General features: G+C 38.7%; 1 protein-coding gene across 1 annotated transcript; it reads left to right on the top strand.

The window, feature by feature from the left end:
* Positions 1-844: 844 nt before the first annotated feature.
* Positions 845-2,703, top strand: LOC137724383 (peroxidase 10). The gene is made up of 4 exons (XM_068463127.1): positions 845-1,081; positions 1,359-1,550; positions 1,641-1,806; positions 2,297-2,703. The coding sequence occupies exons 1-4, from the start codon at positions 845-847 to the stop codon at positions 2,701-2,703; spliced, it is 1,002 nt and encodes a 333-aa protein (XP_068319228.1).
* The last annotated feature ends 17,132 nt before the right edge of the window (positions 2,704-19,835 follow it).

Genomic DNA, 19,835 nt, shown 5'->3' with positions numbered 1-19,835 from the left:
TATGTGGTTTCGAATATATAAATTTCTTCGTTATGTAAATAAGAATGTTATGGACTAACAACAGGATTCGTGTCAAATATAATAGGAAATTCAGTGATAACTAAATGGATTTTATTCAAGATGCTACTTCCTCCTCAGTTGAATAAAATTCTTTAGTGGTTCGTATTTGCAGAATTGATAAACTTGGACAAATGTGTATGAGCTGATCTCTTTAATACTCACCCCAGAGTCGCAGGTTTGTTGTATGCAAAATGTATGTTACATAAACTTCATTTTCTAGTAGTTGTATTTATTTGGAAACAATCTCAAACTACAAGCAATAGCGAAATGTTGAACGAAAGTCCTTCAATTTGCACTGTCCAAAATCATCACCAGCAAATTTTATATAAAAAGCTTCTCAATAAGAGGTTCATACGCCGGTGCATTGATAGATTTTGGCTGTTTTTGTAGTGCTCATGTCGATCATCTGTTTTAAGTATGACATCTTCCAAAAAAGATATCTCTCATGACACTACAACATTCTTTTTGCTTCAAAAAGAGATCATGGTGGCTTACCCCCTTCAATGGAATTTCTGCTTTGTTAGCATGAAAGAAAGATGTTATAAAAAATAGGAAATGGATGATATCATGGCGGCTTATGCCCTCCGGAAAATACTCCAATATGATTACTTAATTGCAGAGTTGGCCATTAAGTTTATACTACCATAGTGGCATTACCACTCTGAGTTTAACCAATGAATTCACTTTGAATTTCCACCGTTTTCGCCTATAAATAACAGTGAAACCTCCTCTTAGATGTCATCAAATGAATCTTACAGAAAATTTTCGACACTGATCACAAGCTATGACTCACAAAATCATCTCCTGCTTCACCATTCCTTTATGCTTGTTCTTGTTTTTGTGTCCTTTTGTTCATATGTATCCCTTTTCGTATACTAGCCAGCTCGATTACAATTTCTACGACAGATCGTGTCCTCGCTTGTCAATGATTGTCCGGTACAATATTTGGGCAGCTCTCAATAACGACACCAGGATGGCTGCATCCCTTCTTCGGATGCACTTTCATGATTGTATTGTCAATGTAGCTTTTCTTTCCTTCTTCGGACTTTTCCGCATCTTTATGCCCTTTGCAACCACATTTTGTCAAATTCATGCTAGAAAGTAAATATTATTCTTCGTACTCTCCTTTACCCTTATTCTTTAAAAGCAATTGATACAAGTTACTTGCAATGATCACGAATTAACATTAAATTTCATAACAATGAGTTTTTGTGTTTACTGAAAAAGGATGCTTTAGTGTTTAGACCAACTCTGTTGTTACACGGTGTTAACGTATCAAAGTTTTTGTTCTTTCGTAGGGATGTGACGGATCAGTGCTTCTTGATGACACAGATGACTTCAAGGGCGAGAAGAATGCTCCAGCAAATCACAATTCTCTTCGAGGGTTCGAAGTGATCGACAGTATAAAAGCAGATGTTGAAAAATTCTGCCCATCAACTGTTTCGTGTGCCGATATTTTGACTCTTGCAGCAAGAGAAGCTGTTGTTCTGGTACTTGACACATTGCTGTATCATATGAAATGTATAGAAATGGTAGTTTTATATTTTTAGTCTCACTTTATTTTCGTTCTTCTGGGTTAGTCAGGAGGGCCTTTATGGCCTGTTCCATTGGGCAGAAGAGATGCAACGACAGCAAGTGTGAAGGCAGTTAATGAACAAATACCATCACCTTTTGAGCCTTTAGCGAATATCACTGCCAAGTTCACATCAAAGGGTCTTGACATTAAAGATGTTGTAGTCCTCTCAGGTTCTTCTTCTTTTTTTTTTTTTACTTTCTTCCAACCAAACCATCTCTTTGTTTTAGTTCTAGCTACATAGCGTTAGATAGTTTATCTAAAGAGATTGATGCGAAATATACACAAATAAAACTAGTTACAAACTTAGAAACACTAGGGACCCGAAGACAGCAATAAAGGAGCACTAAACCATGTTTAATTACAGCTTATTGTTGGCTCAGTATCCTTCCAGCTATATTTTTGATAAAAAGTTTGCAGGGGCTGCCACTGTAGGATTACAATCTAGCTAGTTGTATTCATCTTCACTTAAAAGGGAAAGGGAAAGGATTTTTAGGTTTGACTCCCATGAATAGCAATTTCAAACCTAAGTCTTGCTAGATTATTATGGGGTTTAGCCAAATCCTTCGATGTCGTTATCTAAAAAACGTTTGCAGGCTTTATACATGAGTACTTTCCTAATATTATCGACATGAATGCCTTTCTTGCTTTTGTTTTCTGAAGGTGGACACACCCTAGGGTTTGCTCAATGCTTCACCTTCAAGAGAAGGCTCTTCAACTTCGACGGCTTGGGCAACCCTGACCCAACACTTGATTCTTCGGCCCTATCAAGCTTGAGAAGAATATGTCCAAAGAAAGATGAAGCAAACAGCAATGTTGCTCCTCTTGATTCCACAAATGTCAAATTTGACAATACCTATTACACAAACCTGGTTCAAAACACAGGTCTTCTAGAATCTGATCAGGCATTGGTGAATGATCCAAATACCGCTGCAATGGTGAACTCTTACAGTGGGAACCCATTCCTTTTCAATAACGATTTTGCAGCATCAATGGTGAAACTTGGTAATGTTGGAGTACTGACTGGGGAAAACGGGCAAATAAGGAAGAAATGTGGGTCTGTGAACTAATAATAATAATGGTTCAGTTTTCTCTATGAAAGGATAGTATTCTAGTCATGGACTAGTTGTGAATGGAACCATAAACGAACGAATAATTAGTTTAGCGTCCAAGTATTTATCTCACTCTTGCAATTGAGGGGAGAACCAAATTAGCATATTCTACTATTAATGAATATAAGCACTAACTAATTAATTTTCAGCATGATACATGAAAGGTAACATTGTTTTTGGAAAATATCTAGAATATTATATTGTCATGCAAATTGTTCATCTGAATAAAAAATCTAACAAAGCTTTATTTTATCAACGGTTTAGTTTGACAGTTAATCAACAATATACAGTATTTTACAACAAGTGTGATTGTATAAACTAGAAGTAGAAATCCTATAGGATCTAGAAAAATTTTTCCTTGTATAACTTGTATTACTTTAAGGGCAAGTAAAGCCCATCATCATTAGTATAAATAAAAACACTAGGGATGAAGAATAATATACAAAATTGCTCAAGTGCTTCTCTCTCTCTCTCTCTCACTTCCCTTGCCTCACCCTCTCTACTTTCTCTCTCTCAAATTTTAGTTTTACAACACGTGTTGTAGACCAATTTTAGAGAGAGAAGGGAGAAGAGCTTGAGGAATTATGTGATGATACTCCTTATGCCTTGTACCTTTATTTAAACTAAACATGGGTTTTATGTTTAATAAAAGATTATTTTCAAGTACATGAATAATGAAACAAACAAAAAAATACAATTCTTTTTTTTATATCTGTTATAAATATTATATTAGAGTATGATTATGTAAATCCTAGATATATTTTTTGTTACGAGTTATTCATTCCCTACTAGGATTGTATTTACTGGTAGGACAAGTAATTAATCTCCTCTTTACTACTATATAAATAAAGGCACTGTGTAGCAGATATAACAACATCTCATACACATAGAGAAATCCCTACACTTTCTCCACTTTCTCCCTTGCTACATCCTTTCTCTCCTTGTCAGTTAATAGGCCACAACATGTTATCAGCACGCTCTGATAGGAGCATATTTATGCTACTTAGTTATGTTGTTTCCTTGCATTTAGTTAGTTAATTACTATTTATTATAGTCTTTTAAGCTATTTTCGTATGTTTGTAGGTCCTAATGGCAAAAGGAGCAAGAAAGTGCATTTTGGAGCCATTTGGAGCAGTTTTGGGCATGGATTGGATAACTTAACTATGGAGCAAAGTGGATGGATGAAATTGAAGTCAAGAGAGGCTAGGAATGGTTACAAATCTGGAGAAAGAAGTTCAAATACAAAGAAGATAAGGAAAGAGCAAGAAATAAGGAACATTATCCAACCTTATCTTATCCTATCCTAACCAACCTTATCCTATCTTATCTTATCTTATCCAAATCAGTTTGTGCCTTAATTCTAGCTATTTGGAAGGGATTAGATATACATTTAAACACATAACTCAGATTCTAGAAGCCTAATCCTTTATGTGCCGCATATGTGCCATTTCTTGAAGGTTTATGAGTTGTAATCCCTCTCCTACAAAGGTGCCGCACCCCTTAGCCTAAGTTCTTCTAGAAATCTGCCCTTTATCCCTTCTAGAAGCCCAATTTCTGCCCCAAAACACATTGTTTCTAGAATTCCTACAAAGGTGGCGCCTCTCCCTCTTCTAGAATCTCTAGAATCTGCAATCCTTTTCCCTTTCTTCCTTGGTCTCTGCCGTGGAACCTTAGTCATTTTCACCTAGGATTGTGCAAACCTTTTCCCACTTGATTTCTACCACACCTTAATCTGATTTCTATAGGGTTGTTAAGAGAATGGCGTTTTCAACTTAACTTAGTCCCTAACATGCAATCTAGAATGGCGTGTTCATAGATTTAACAAGTAGAAATCATTAAGAACAAAAAGAGTTTGAGTCATCACAAGGCATCATAAGTACTGGTGTTGTCTTACTTATCCTAGAAATTGGTTCACATGTTAATCGCAATTAATAAGTACTACTCTAGAACATATGTAGGTCCTTATTCAACAAGGGCAGGCACACACATATTCATAGCATTAGAATCCTAGATATGCTTACTAAGTATGCATCCATAGAAAACACATAAAGAATTCATCAATGAGACAAGTAGTGAACCAATTTTCATCCATTCATAAAAGTAATTCAAACGAAATGTCATAACAAACTTGCAATCATATTCGGGGCTTCAAACAGCCCCTAACCACTAAAAATTTAGTTACACAATCCTTAAGCTAAAACAAAAGATAGACATAAGTTTGAGAAAATGGAACCAAAAGAAATCAACTAAGGCTTCCTCACCTTTCCTTCCTTCCCCAACGCTGCTTTTAAACCAATTCTTGCTGCATCATTTTCTTCTCCTTAACTCACCCACTAATAGCCATTTAGTGATGACAATAAGTGAGAGGAAATGGTGAAACAATTGTAACTCCTTAGGTAGCCTTTATGCCAATAACTCCCTCTTAATCCTCATCTTTAATTCCATTTCCTCTGATATTTGAATAGGTGTCAGCTGGTTTGTTCTTGATTGCATTAGTTTTGGCTGCTAGATTTATTGGATTTATTGCTTTCAATGTTTTCTTGTCAGTTACAAACTGCTCAGCCTCTTGGGAACCTTTCAGTGTTAAAACAGCCATAACTTCTTCTAGAAAAATGATATTAACAATCCGTAAAATGCTCCAGAAAATAGACATCTGTAACTTTCCAACCATATAAGGCTCATTCTCTAATTCTTTCTGAGCTGTCCGCAACTTGCTTCCAAAGTCAGCTGACCTGCACAGACAGTTTTGATGAATTTGTTACTTAAAATTCCACTTGTGCTATTTTTCTTTTCTTTACTTGACAAATCCTACAAAACACAAAAAAAAAAAAAAAAAAAAAAGTAAATAACTCAAAAATATAAGGAACTAACTAAGAATAGACAAGTGAATTTGATATAAAATATATATAAATATAATCTTATCAAGTAGTTGTAACATCCCACATCGTCCAGGATAGTAGATCCTGTAAGCCTTATATGTATATTTCAATCTCTACCTAGCATAAGACCTTTTGGGAGCTCATTGGCTTCAAGTTCCATGGGAACTCCGAAGTTAAGCGAGTAGCACGTGAGAGCACTCCCATGATGGGTGACCCACTGGGAAGTTCTCACGTGAGTTCCCCAACACAAAACCGTGAGGGTGTGGTCAAGGCCTAAAGCGAACAATATCGTGCTACGGCCGAGTCGAGCCCGGAATGTGGTGGGGGTCCGAGCTGGGATGTGACAATTTGGTATCAGAGCCTAACTATGGCCGCGTATGTGCCGATGAGGACGTCGGGCTCCTGAAGGGGTGGATTGTAACATCCCACATCGCCCAAGGGAGTGGATCCTGTAAGCCTTATATGTATATTCTCATCTCTACCTAGCACGAGGCCTTTTGGGAGCTCACTGGCTTCCGGTTCCATGGGAACTCCGAAGTTAAGCAAGTAGCGCGCGAGAGCACTCTCATAATGGGTGACCCACTGGGAAGTTCTCGCGTGAGTTCCCAGAAACAAAACCGTGATGGCGTGGTCAGGGCCCAAAGGGGACAATATAGTGCTTCGGTGGAGTCGAGCTCAGGATATAGTGGAGGCCTGGGCCGGGATGTGACAGTAGTAGTAGTAGTAGTAGTAGTAGTAGTAGTAGTAGTAAATGATAAATGGTATAATAATAATAATAGATGTAGTAATAGTAGTAAATGATATAATAATAATAATAATAATAATAATAATAGTAAATAGTGGTAAATGATATAATAATAATAATAATAATAATAATAATAATAATAATAATAATAATAATAGGAGTAGTAGTAAATAGTAGTAAATGATATAATAATAATAATAGTAGTAGTAGTAGTAGTAGTAGTAGTATGGCCCGGGCCTCTACCACATTTCGAGCTCGACTCCACCGTAGCACGATATTGTCCGCTTTAGGGCCCTACCACACCCTCACGATTTTGTTTTTGGGAACTCACGAGTAACTTCCCAATGGATCACCCATCCTGAGATTGCTTTTGCCCAAACTCGCTTAACTTTGAAGTTCCGATGGAACCTGAAGCCAGTGAGCTCCCAAAAGGCCTCATGCTAGGTAGATATGAGAATATATATAATAAGTCTTACATGATCCACTACCCTAGGCGATGTGAGATGTTGCAAGTGGTGAGAAATCTAATAAATAAAAAACGAAGAATGAAAAGCTATTAAACCAATAAAAAACCAAATAGACTAAAATTTTGTTTAAAAACAATAGTAATCATATTTCACTCTTAATTAAACGAGGGATATTACAATCGCACTTGACATAAGGTGGTTGTGGCTTACATTGAAAACTGTTATAGCAAACTTTTCACAACCATTTCCCTTATCTAGCGCAAGTTTCACCTTACCCTCAATTCTAATATCTCCCCTATTGTATTTCTTATTAGGTTTGGGATTAACATCGTCTCTCTTCTTGCCTTGTTTGGAATAAACAAATTTTTTCATTAATCAACATTCACCAATACTGGACCTTTTACTACTATGCTCTCGAATCCCAAACCCCGCATCAAGTGCATAATTGTTGTAAAAAGTATACCCTTCATCCAACGAATCAAACTTCATTTTCAATTTGGATTTCAACTCATCGTCTACCATTAGTATAACAAATTAAACTCTTCCTACACCTAATTAATCACCTGCGTCTATATTCTCTATTTCCACAATAATTTCTTCTAATTCTAAATTCATCCCCCATCGAATTGCACTTCAATGTCTACCTGCTACTAAGTTACACAACTGCTACACAACTTAGCACAACCTAGCACAAGTTTTACACCAATATATCTAAAATTCAATTTTACAATTTCAACCAAAAATCCAGTCGTAACCACCCACCATTATGGATTCAAATCCCAGAATTATAAAAACCACAGTGGAATGGAATGGATTATAACAAAGGTTCTGGATTTCTTCATACAACCACCTTCACATTTTGGCTTCTTCAAGGGTTCTAGATGAACCATCTTTGTCACCTCCAATCCAAGCATGGCTTCAATCCCCATGAAACTGAGCACTCATACCCTTCACCCCCTTCTTCTCTTTACTGCTATTTCCTCGTCAAGACAACCCTCATTCTCCACAAAATAAACCCAACCAAAAAAAATAAATAGAAATAAAGGTACGGGATTTATCGACTACCAATCAATCCACACTGAAATCAAACCCTCCATCCCTTCACCAGCTCCCTTTCTGTACCTTTCTTTCTTGGCGAAGACAACCTTAATCTCTCCCTCTCTCCCCGACAAAAAAAAAGGTATAAGGTTACTGGGTCACAGTCGCAACATTAGCTTCAATCCACCTCAAATCCGTTTCTCACCCCAGTTCCCTTTCTCTACCGCTTTTTTGCTCTCCTCTTCAATGTGCGGAGAAACATTTCTCTGCCTCCCTTTCCCTCTTCCCTCTTCCCTCTTCCCTCTTCCCTCTTTCTCTCTCTCTGACAAAAAATACCCTACTAAATAAACAAATTTAAAAAAAAAAATTAATTACACCGGGTCACAACAACCCGATTCTACTCATAACCTTGTCCCTTTTTAGCAGGTAGATCGTCGTCCGCAATGGTCCGCACCTTAGACATACCCAATATGGAATAGCCACACATGAGTTTATTAAGGCATTGAACCAATCTAAAGCCCAATTGCCTAATTTGAGTCCAACCACCTACAAAAACGTCATGGTCAATTCATGGAACTTCCTACTTATGATCAGAATTGTTCATATTATAAAACACTTTGTAAAAAAAAATTCTCTTAAAAATCAATTAAAACCAAAGTCGTTTTGCTAATCAACTATATCAAATAGATAGACGGCTCGTAATCTTTTTACCGATTTCAACCATTTGTTTTTATCCAATTTAATGACTAAATGATCTCATATTTTTATTGATTTTGCATAGACCTTTACATAGTGAATTATAATATGAATATTTATGACCATAAACATAATATCCTATGAATCAACAATTAAATGCCTTTGTGTAGAAATTCCTCCACAATTAACCCCTAATTTCTGTTTTGCTTTTGTTGCTGTTTTATAATTTGTGATATTAAGGATAGATTAACTCTTAAAAATGTCACTTAGTACTATGGTCTAGTGGTATTCCTCTTTATTTATAAGTCAGAAGTTTTATGTTTAATTCTCGGTAAAGACAAATAAACTCTTCAAAATCCTCATCATCGTAATCTTGACCATCAATCAATGCCAACCTTAAAACCCAGAATCTTGAGGAATTATGCTAGCGCAATTAATCAACTAGGCTAGAAAGAAGCCGGCCAAAAACTTAAAAATCAATACAAAATTATGGTTTTTCCAAAAAAATTGTGTGTGTGTGTGTATGTATTCATTGACTCCCTCATTTAACATCTAGACTAACAAATCTATCTTTGATAAAAAAAAATAAAAAAATAAAGAAAAAAAAGTTTGTGTATATATACTATGGTACATTCATCAAATCAAGGAAAAAATAAGTTATTATAATACATTGTGTACATTCTCTTAACAAAAAAAATGTACCAAATAACATGGATACATTCTTCGAATAATTAAACCTCACATGGATTCATAAAAAGTTTATATGATGACTGAAAAAAACATATGGGTTAACCTCACTTGTATCCATCTTTAGAAGTGGGTACAATATTTATTGACATAAAGGTACATCCTGACAGAACAAAAAAAAAAAAAAAAAAAAAAAAAAGGAAAAAACATATAGGTAAATGATATCGGTACATATTTTATATACACACACACACACACACACATAATATAAAATATATTTTTCCCACTTATTTTATTTTTTTTTCATATTTTATATACACACACACACACACACACATAATATAAAATATATTTTTCCCACTTATTTTATTTTTTTTTCAGTAGATTCTAATTAATTTAGAATTATAATTAGTTGCATGAATAGAGGAGTTAAACACTCAATTGAAATCTTATTTATAATAGGCTTTTTAGCCAATTGGCCATTAAGATTTACATAACTCATCACTTTGGTCTCTGAGTGGTCCATGAGTTTGTTCACAATCAATTATTTTGCTCATTCCGTGAAAAAATCTCTATTAAAATAAGGATAAAAAGACAAAACTACCCTCAATTTTTTGTTAAATCATTTGGCCCATTATTTATTAAATTGAGGGTATTTTTGTCATTTTGATCCTTATTTAAAAAAAAGATTCACAAAAGGAAGTGATTGATGGCGGACAAACTCATGAACTATTTCTATTTACTTCAAATCTCAGGAACCAAAGTGAGGAGTTATGTACGTCAATCTGAGGGACCATTTTTCTAATAATCTAAAATGATGATGTTAAATCAAGGTTCTAAAAGATATTAGGCACCAGTCGAGCGGCGAGCTGGGGCCTAGCGCCTAGGCGGATTTAAGTAAATCTATTATATTTCGTGTAAATAAGTGTTTGCTTATACTTAAAATATATATAACTTCATCATAAACTACAAAATAGAATGACATATATACTATGAAGTATTTGAACATAATGGAAACATGGGGAGCAAGGATATAATGTGTGTTCATTTAAGTATGCAACAAGTCTCTTACAATTTATAGAAAAAAAATAAAATGCAAAATGAAAGTTATCTATTTTCTATCTAAGTGAGCCATGACCTAAGCAGGTTTAGAGGGCTAGGCGGGTGCCTAGGTAGTCTAGGTGGGCGCATCAACAGGTCTAGGCGTCATTTCTTAAATTTCAAATGCCTACGCATTAATCGGGATAGTGACCAACTGCCTAGCACCTAGGCAGGGTCTAGGCCTCGTTAGGTGATAACTTATATATTTCATACATCTATACCACCCATTCATGTTCTCTTTGTGATATTTTTGAGTTAAACTAGTTACGTTTTACCTTCTTTTGTGTTACTGTGCAGTTAATTGCATTTTAGACTTCATTTGGGGGCAAATAAAGCAAAATGGTGATGAAAGTGAATAATTCAATAAGGATTCTGATGTAGAGAGAAAATCAAAAGTGGAAACTGAATATGGTGGTCAATATAGGCCCTTTAAGCCACCAATAGCAGACAAAAAACATTTGAAATAAATGCTCAACTACTGGGATGTCTTGGCAATCTGTAACAGCCCCTTTAACACCATAAAACCTAGCTTTTCAGCCACTTTTGCACAAGCTCCCTCTTGGGGACGCCCAGAGCTCTCTCTTTCTTTTCTTTCTTTGGCCTTTCTTCTAGAAACAAAATCCTTTCTCGATTCACCATCCGCTGCCACCAAAGAAACCATGCAGACGCCCTGTTCTTAGAGAAGTTCAACATCAGAATTGCTTCAAGGGGGTTTCTTCTATGAACTTTAAATTCACTCATGTTGTTCTTGATGTTTATATATTTTGTAATCATGTTGTGTAATTAAGTTCATAGCTGGGGATTTCGATGTAGCCTTGCAAAACTACTCTATGTTATTAAGTTAAAGTATTCAAATTACCAATCTATGTTCTTGTTTCATTTACTAATTTTATAGTTTAATTTGTTTGTTATTCTTAATGTTTGATCACCATTAGGGTTGTTTATGATTTATTTGATCAAGGTTATAGTACACATCATGCTTAATCTTGGTTGACATGTGAATGATTGAAGAAAATGCCATGCAAACATCCTGCCTTGTGATTTCTTTGGTTCTTTGAAGTTTTATTGTTCTTAGTGGAGTACTTGATCACAACCACACATCAAATGGATGATCATAAATAAGTAAAACGATCCCTAGTTGCAAATTGGAGAGTTGAATATGTTTTGTCTTAATTTTCATGGAATTGGCTTGTAATGGTGAAATCGATATTCCTAGTTTGATCCATTCCCATTGTTTTTGAATCAATCTATCATTCATCTTTGTCTTTGCTTGCAGTTTTAATTTAATTTAGCTTTCAAAACAAAAATCTAAATTCAATTTGCATGTTCTTTGTTTAGTTAGGGTTCACATAAAACTAGTAATTGTAGAGGTCTAATTTGTCTCTGTAGTTCAACACTCTTACTTGTGTCATTAAACTATCCTTATATTTGCACTTCAAAGGAATACAACACTAAACAGATATTTTTAAAACAGTAGTTAAAATAATTCAAAGGATTTGAATAAAAATTTTAAAAGACACAAAGTTTCAATCAATGAAATGTCATTACCAATAATTAAAACCTAATTTTTCCTTTGGATATTGTAGTGGGAAGGATCTTACATGTTGAGATAACATAAAGAATTATCAATAAAGTAATGAAAAGTTAGACAAAATGAATGTAATATTCTAGGGTTCCAATGGTTCCATTAGAACCCACTTTTTTTTATAGAAGAAGACAATACTAGTTTAGTTGATTGTTATTGGCATTGGCAAAATCGTTGGTTCCACCACTTTGGTAATATTCAGACAGACAAGAGACACAAAGACAAAACCCCCTTCGACGCAGCCTTCAACGGACGTAAACGCACAACCTACATGCATATAAATAATCGATTGTCTAGACCTAAATGAATAACATACTATGTTTCAGTTTGTGTTTCAAACGTAGAAAATCATAGCCAACCAATTCATGACGGGTGTATTTTGGAGCTGTGCACACAGTGCTTGTCATGTTCATGCACGGTAACAGTGACGGAGCCATAATTTAATTGTGAGGGGGCAGAAAAATTTGGCTATAAGTGTAATTAACTATATTATAGGAAGACTGTTAGATATATTTATAGATTAAACATTTATTACTTTCCAACTTTGATTAAAGTGCTCTCATCTTTTGATCAAAACCCAATATTCCAAGTTTATTCTTAACTTTTATTTTTTTTGTCAAAGTCATAGATTTTGTTAGATTAGTATATTCTTAACTTTATTTTATTTTAATTTTATTTTTCAAATGATAGATTTTGTTAGATTAATTGTTAAATTAATCATCGACAGGGTTTGAACTCACACCGTCATACAAAGGCTCAACACCTTTCCACTACTGTGGTAAAGGGCCACTTGTAGGTATTAATTAATTTATTGCTATTTTTATGGAATCTCATCCCTTTCTTAATTTAAGGCTTCAATTATATGTGCCACTACTATGGTCTAGTGATATTTCTCTTCACTTCTAAGTGAGATGTCTTAGGTTTAATTCTCGTGAAGTGTGAGTTTGAACCACATTATTGCTAGCTCATTGTGAGGCTAAGCTCACCCCCTCCTCTTAGTGTAGATAATATCATTTGTTAAAAAAAAAAATTTAAAAACAAATATTGCTAGTGGGATGAAGATTAATTGGATGGAATAAAATTGTTTTAAGGGTCTTTATCACAAATAGACCCTGAAATTGACCCTCACCATTAAGACAGTCCCTGAAATTGAAAATTGTGATATCCCACATCGCCCAGGGGAGTGATCCTTAAATGTATATTCCCATCCCTACTTAGCACGAGGCCTTTTGGGAGCTCACTGGCTTCGGGTTCCGTAGGAACTCCGAAGTTAAGCGAGAAGGGGGCTAGAGCAATCCCATGATGGGTGACCCACTGGGAAGTTGCTCGTGAGTTCCCAAAAACAAAACCGTGAGGGAATGGTAAGCCCAAAGCGGACAATATCGTGCTACGGTGGTGGAGCGGGCCCGGGAAGTGGTCCCACCCGGGCGGGGATGTGACATTTGGTATCAGAGCCTATCCCTGGCCGGAAATGTGCCGACGAGGACGTTGGGCCCCTAAGGGGGGTGGATTGTGACATCCCACATCGCCCAGGGGAGTGATCCTTAAATGTATATTCTCATCCCTACTTAGCACGAGGCCTTTTGGGAGCTCACTGGCTTCGGGTTCCGTAGGAACTCCGAAGTTAAGCGAGAAGGGGGCTAAAGCAATCCCATGATGGGTGACCCACTGGGAAGTTGCTCGTGAGTTCCTAAAAACAAAACCGTGAGGGAATGGTAAGCCCAAAGCGGACAATATCGTGCTACGGTGGTGGAGGGGGCCCGGGAAGTGGTCCCACCCGGGCCGGGATGTGTGGATTGTGATCCGCACATCACCTAGGGGAGTGATCCTTAAATGTATATTCCAATCCCTACCTAGCACGAGGCATTTTGGGAGCTCACTGGCTTCGGGTTCCGTAGGAACTCCGAAGTTAAGCGAGAAGGAGGCTAGAGCAATCCCATGATGGGTGACCCACTAGGAAGTTGCTCGTGAGTTCCCAAAAACAAAACCATGAGGGAATGGTAAGCCCAAAGCGGACAATTTCGTGCTACGGTGGTGGAGTCTAGCCCGGGATATGGTGGGAGCCCGGGCCAGAATGTGACAAATTGGTATCAGAGCCTAACCCTGGTTGCGTGTGTGCCGACGAGGACGTCGGGCCCCTAAGAGGGGTGGATTGTGATCCGCACATCACCCAGGGGAGTGATCCTTAAATATATATACCAATCCCTACCTAGCACGAAGCCTTTTGGGAGCTCACTAGCTTCGGGTTCCGTAGGAACTCCGAAGTTAAGCGAGAAGGAGGCTAGAGCAATCCCATGATGGGTGACCCACTGGGAAGTTGCTCGTGAGTTCCCAAAAATAAAACCATGAGGGAATGGTAAGCCCAAAGCGGACAATTTCGTGCTACAGTGGTGGAGTCTAGCCCGGGATATGGTGGGAGCCCGGGCCAAAATGCGACAAAAATCGATCAATGTAGTTCTTGAAAATAGGTGTCAAAAATCAATGTGGTCATTTCATCACAATTATGTTAAAAATTCAGTTAAGTGCTAATGTGGCATATAAATGGGCCCAATAAGTCTTTTTTTATTTTTATTTTTTATTTTTTATTTATTTATTTTTTTTTTATCACAAATGGTCCTTACAATTGACTTGCAACATCAAAATGGTATCTGAAATTGACTCGCGACACCAAAATGGTTCCTGAAATTAAAAATGATCAATGTAGTCCCACATAAAATTGAAAATCGATGAATGTAGTCCTGCAAATAAGTGTCTCAAATCAATGTAGTCCTTCTCTAAAAAATTTTGCTATGTGCTGGAGTGACACATAAATGGGTCACACAAGTCTAATTAAATTTTAAAAAATTCAAATAGGTTTACTAATTTAATAATTAATAAAAAAAAGTTGTCAACTCCAAAATCCAGTCCCGCAATCACCTATGATCCCAGCCCACAATCCTCTACCTCTATTTATGATAGCCTTCACTGTCTCTTCTCTAGAAATCAATACACCCATCTTTACATACTTCGACACCCTTCACTGAATTGGACTTGAATCAAGATCACCTTTGGCGATGGCTTGGATTGGTGACAACATATGTGACATGTCACACCGTTAACATTTAGACCATCAACATCCTCACAACCATAATCTCGGAGAGCTTGTTGGGCGCTCCCTTGGTGGTATGTTGACCCAGAGAATGGCGAGGTCTACCTTGAAATAATGAGGTTCTAATCGAAGCGCATCTATTATTGGTTGAAAACTATTTCCGAACCCCTCTTAGGCCTTGGTTGAGACCTGTGCCTTTGTGAATTTCTGAAAGGGCTCTCTCTTCAGAGTAGGCCCTATTATCATAAAAAATAAAAAAAAATTCCATTGTACAAAAGGGTATTTAGACAACTTTTTTTTTAAAATTAATTATTAAATTATTAAACTCACATTAGATAATAACTTTTTTACATAATTGTGGCGAAATGACCATATTAATTGCGACACCTATGTTCGGGGACTTCATTGGTCGATTTTCAATTTCAGGAACCATCTTGATGGTGTGGGTGAATTTCAGGGACCATTTGTGATAAAAACCCATAAATTTTGTGGAGCCCATTTATGTATCATATCAGCACTTAACATAATTTTTAACATAATTGTGATGAAATGACGACATTGATTTGCGAAGCCTATTTTTAGGGACAATATTGATTGGTTTTCAATTTCATGGACCATCTTGATGGTGAGAGTCAATTTCAGGTACCATTTGGGATAAAAACCCTTTTTTAATTTTCAACTCAACAGTTTATACATATTATAAAAAAATAAGAGTTCTTTTATAATTAAAATAAGGATAACACAATGTATAAATAACTTGGTACGTACCCAAATACATTTAGTACCTACCAAAATAACAATAACACAACGTACTAATAACTTAGTACATACCAAATTGCATAACATACCAAAAGTAATATTTTATAACGTACCCAAGTACTAATATATACCCGAATTAAATAAAATAACGTACCAAAAGATTGCTATGTTATATTTAATATGTGACATCCCGTCCCGGAAATATCGAAACGTACGTATGAAATTACAATTTTGCCCCTAGTGTGTTTTTCGTCACGTTGTGGGGTTGTTTTGTGTGTGGTGGCATGTGTTGGGCCACACACACACCTGCACATACACTGTCTCTCTTCACCCTCTCTCTGTCTCTGTCCCGTGTCTCTCTCTCTCCCTTTCTTCTTCTTCTTCTTCCTTCGACGTACGGACAAACATAAAAAACACTCAAACCATCACAGATCGAAGGAACCAATTACACCATTCGACTCGTGAGGTCGAGGCGAGCTCAGCCATACCATTTTCAGGTGAGAAATCCTTGGTTTTCACATAGTTTCATCAATGGCCGTTTTGGGTATTGTTCATGCAAAGTTTGTACTTTAAGTTTTTGGGTTTTCTGAGCTCGTAGTTGTGTTTGTGAGGTTCCCAGGAGCGTCGGAGTAGCTCGTTGGACGAATTTGGACGTCGGGAAGACCTGGTTCGAAGTTGGCCGAGTTTGGAGTTTTTGGACAGGTATAATCTCTTAGTTTTAGCCCTTAAAACTTGTTGGGACATGTTCTACTAGTCTAGGGCTTTCATTCGGTCCAAGAATCACGAAAAACGGATGAAAAATGAGCGAGAAAACCTAAGTTGCAGGTTTTCCCAGTTTCCGGCGCCGGCGATCGAATGAAGAAGGCGACGGAATATTCCGTCAATTCTGACGGAATATTCCTAACGCCGTTAACGGATCCGGTTAGTTTTAACGGAATATTCCGTCAGTTTAACGGAATATTCCTGACGGCGTCTGTTGACACCGTCAGTGTGCCTGGCACGTGGCCGCGCGTGGGGGGCGCGTAGGTCCGTGCCTGTGCTGGCGCGTGGGGGCGCGTGTGGGGTCCAAAAATTATTTTAAAAGTATGGTTGTGATCCTGAGGTTGTGTAGAGCACGTGGGTATATTCATTTGTCCATTTTGAGCAATGTATGAGAAGTTGTTACGAGAAACGGGTTATGTGCTTTAAAGTTAACGTTTTTATAGTTGTTTCGCATTTAGGTGACACGTACCCCGAGGACGAGCGTGCACACGCGAGACAGGGGGGCTACGACCCTTCTACATACCAGTGAGTGGGCTTTTGTTTTCCGTATATACCTATATACATTTATATTCCCAGAAATTCTTTAAAAAAGATTATTTACATTATGCCATGCACTTTATTATTATCGTTTACGCATCATTGCATGCATTATTAGTGGCATACATATACATATGCATATTGGGTGCTGTGGACGCGCAGGTAAGTGCCAGGTAAGTGACATTCACGTTTATGTTTCAGTAGTGGTTTGAGATGCCTAGAGAGCTCATAACCTGCACCCCCGGTGTTAGTGCTCCCGCCCAGAGTAGGGCACAGTCCTTCACGTGATGTTCACTTCCCGCACCACACGCTCAGCTTGGATCCAAGTTAGGTGCATAGGCCTGTCGTACAGACCACATTAGGTGGTTCCGACTTGTAGGTGACCCGCGATTAGTCGCACAGTCTTCACGTGATCGTAGCACTAGAGCGTGTATATATATATATATGTTACACCCAGGCCTGTCGTACAGACCACCTTGAGTGGTTCCGACTCGTGGGCAGGTTCAGTTTTAGAGTTGAGATTTGAGCTCTAGATGCAGCCGTACAGGTCACGTTAGGTGACTCCGGCTGCCAGATGTTATGATGTTGATATGATTTATACCTGGGCACTTACATTCATATTGAGGCTTTGGCATGGCATATCTTGAGCATGATTGGCATATCCTTGAGCATGTTGTGCATGTTTATACATACGTACATATGTTTATTTTCTGGGAAGTATACAGGTTTTACGGCGAGGGGTTAGATTGTATTTTGCTAAATGGTTTTCAAAGAGCTTTGTTTTTGCCCACTCACGCTTTTGTTTTGCGCCCCTCCAGGTTCTAGTTGCTTAGCCGTTGCGGTGGTTTCCCTTGAGAGCTTTTCGGCGTTCTGACGGACACTCCACTTTGTAGGGTCGCCTTCGGGCGTACTACTGTTATCGTTTTTGTTTGGACTGCTTTAGACCTGCTCTGATTTTGTATATCACTTACTAGCACTTATATTAGTACCTTGTATGCTAGTTTTGAATTATTCGTACTTTTATATTAATACTTTATTAGCTTCCGCACGTGCACATGGCTACATCACCTTTGTGTGACGGCCAGCACGCTCCGATCTCGGTCGGGGTGTGTCAGTTTGGTATCAGAGCCTAGGTTTGACAGTCCTGTGTCCTTGTGAGTATTCTAATAATTTTGGTGTCTTCTGTCAGAACTATGCCGCCTCGTCGGGAACCCCGTCGCTCTTCTGAGCCTAGTTTCCCCGATATTACTCAGTTGGGGGAAGCTTTTGCTACAGCCCTTCAGGCAGTGATGCGCCCTCCCCAGAGGACTCCTCTGGAAACTATGTACAATTTGAAGCTGGATAAGTTTAAGGGCAGTGAGGGACCCGAGAGCGCAGAGCGCTGGCTAGAACACATAGAGAAGACTTTCCGGGTGCTGCATAATCAGGGGAACTTGCCTATGGAGAGGTGGGTCGAGACGACCGCTTGGTTTCTAGATACGGAGTCGGCAGCTTAGTGGGAGCAGGAGCTTCGTAAGTTGACTCCGGATCAGAGGATTGATTGGAATGTTTTTACGGGGTTGTTTAGGAGAAGGTATGTGCCCCCTGAGTATATTGACCGTAAGAAACAGGAGTTTTCCGAACTAAAACAGCGGAAGATGTCAGCGAATGAGTACTACCGTAAGTTTACGGACTTGTCCCGTTATCACCCTGATGTCGCTGGTAATCCGGCGGAGATGCTCCGTCTTTTCCGTCTGGGCACCAGGAAGAAGTGGCGTTCTATGGCGTCTACGGTCCACAGCGAGACTTACCGGGACTTCTATGAGATACTGTTGAGGATCGAGGACTCCGAGAATATGTCGAGCGATACTGATGAAGAGAAGGACGGCAACCAGAAGAAGGATAACAAAGGCAAAGGTCAGGCATCGCTCGGGCCCCGTCAAACTCAGAACTTCAAGAGAGGTGGAGCTAGTTCTAGTTCTTCGAGTGGTGGCTTCAGTGCCACTGGACAGGGTCGTGGAGGTAGATTTTCAGGTGGTGCTAGAGGCCAGAGGCAGGGCGATGGTGGGCGAGGCAGAGCCCCAGTTTGTCGTAGGTGTAACAACCGGCACTTCGGCGAGTGTAGACGTGGTAGCAACGGTTGCTTCACATGTGGACAGGTGGGACATAGAGCGGCGAATTGTCCCCAGGGTCAGCAGCAGCAGAAACCATAGCAGACCTTTATGCCACCACCTGCACCACTCTAGCAGATCCAGGGTCCTAGTAGCTACGGCCAGACGGGTCGAGGTGGTGCTTACCACTATCAGGGCGATGCTGTCCCTTATGCTCCGGGGCAGTATCAATATCCCCAGGATCCCTATTCCCAGGGTGGCTATCCCCAGTATTCGGGCGGCTATATGCCGTATCCTCCAGCCCCAGCGGGTGGTTCACAGTGGTATCAGGGAGGACAGTATCAGCAGGGGGAGATTGCCACTAGCAGTGCAGGGTCTTCGAGACAGTCGGGCCAGCCCAGTCAGGGGCGTGGTGCTCAGGGACGCGGCGTTCAGGCGAGCAGAGGCCGCGGCGGGCGTCAGCAAGGACAGGGGCGTCTTCACAATATTTCTCTGCAGGACGCTCAGAACAACCCAGACTTGATTATGGGTACGTTGAACATTCTTGGTTGTTTTGCTAGAGTCTTAATTGATTGTGGAGCTACACATTCCGTAATTTCTCATACGTTTGCTCAAGTGACGCAACCTCGCCCCACACCTCTAGGGTATGATTTAGA

Source organism: Pyrus communis, chromosome 2 (genome assembly GCF_963583255.1).
Source record: "Pyrus communis chromosome 2, drPyrComm1.1, whole genome shotgun sequence".
Lineage (NCBI taxonomy): Eukaryota > Viridiplantae > Streptophyta > Magnoliopsida > Rosales > Rosaceae > Pyrus > Pyrus communis.
The sequence above is the reverse complement of the archived record's forward strand: the minus strand, read 5'-3'. Positions and strand labels throughout refer to the sequence as shown.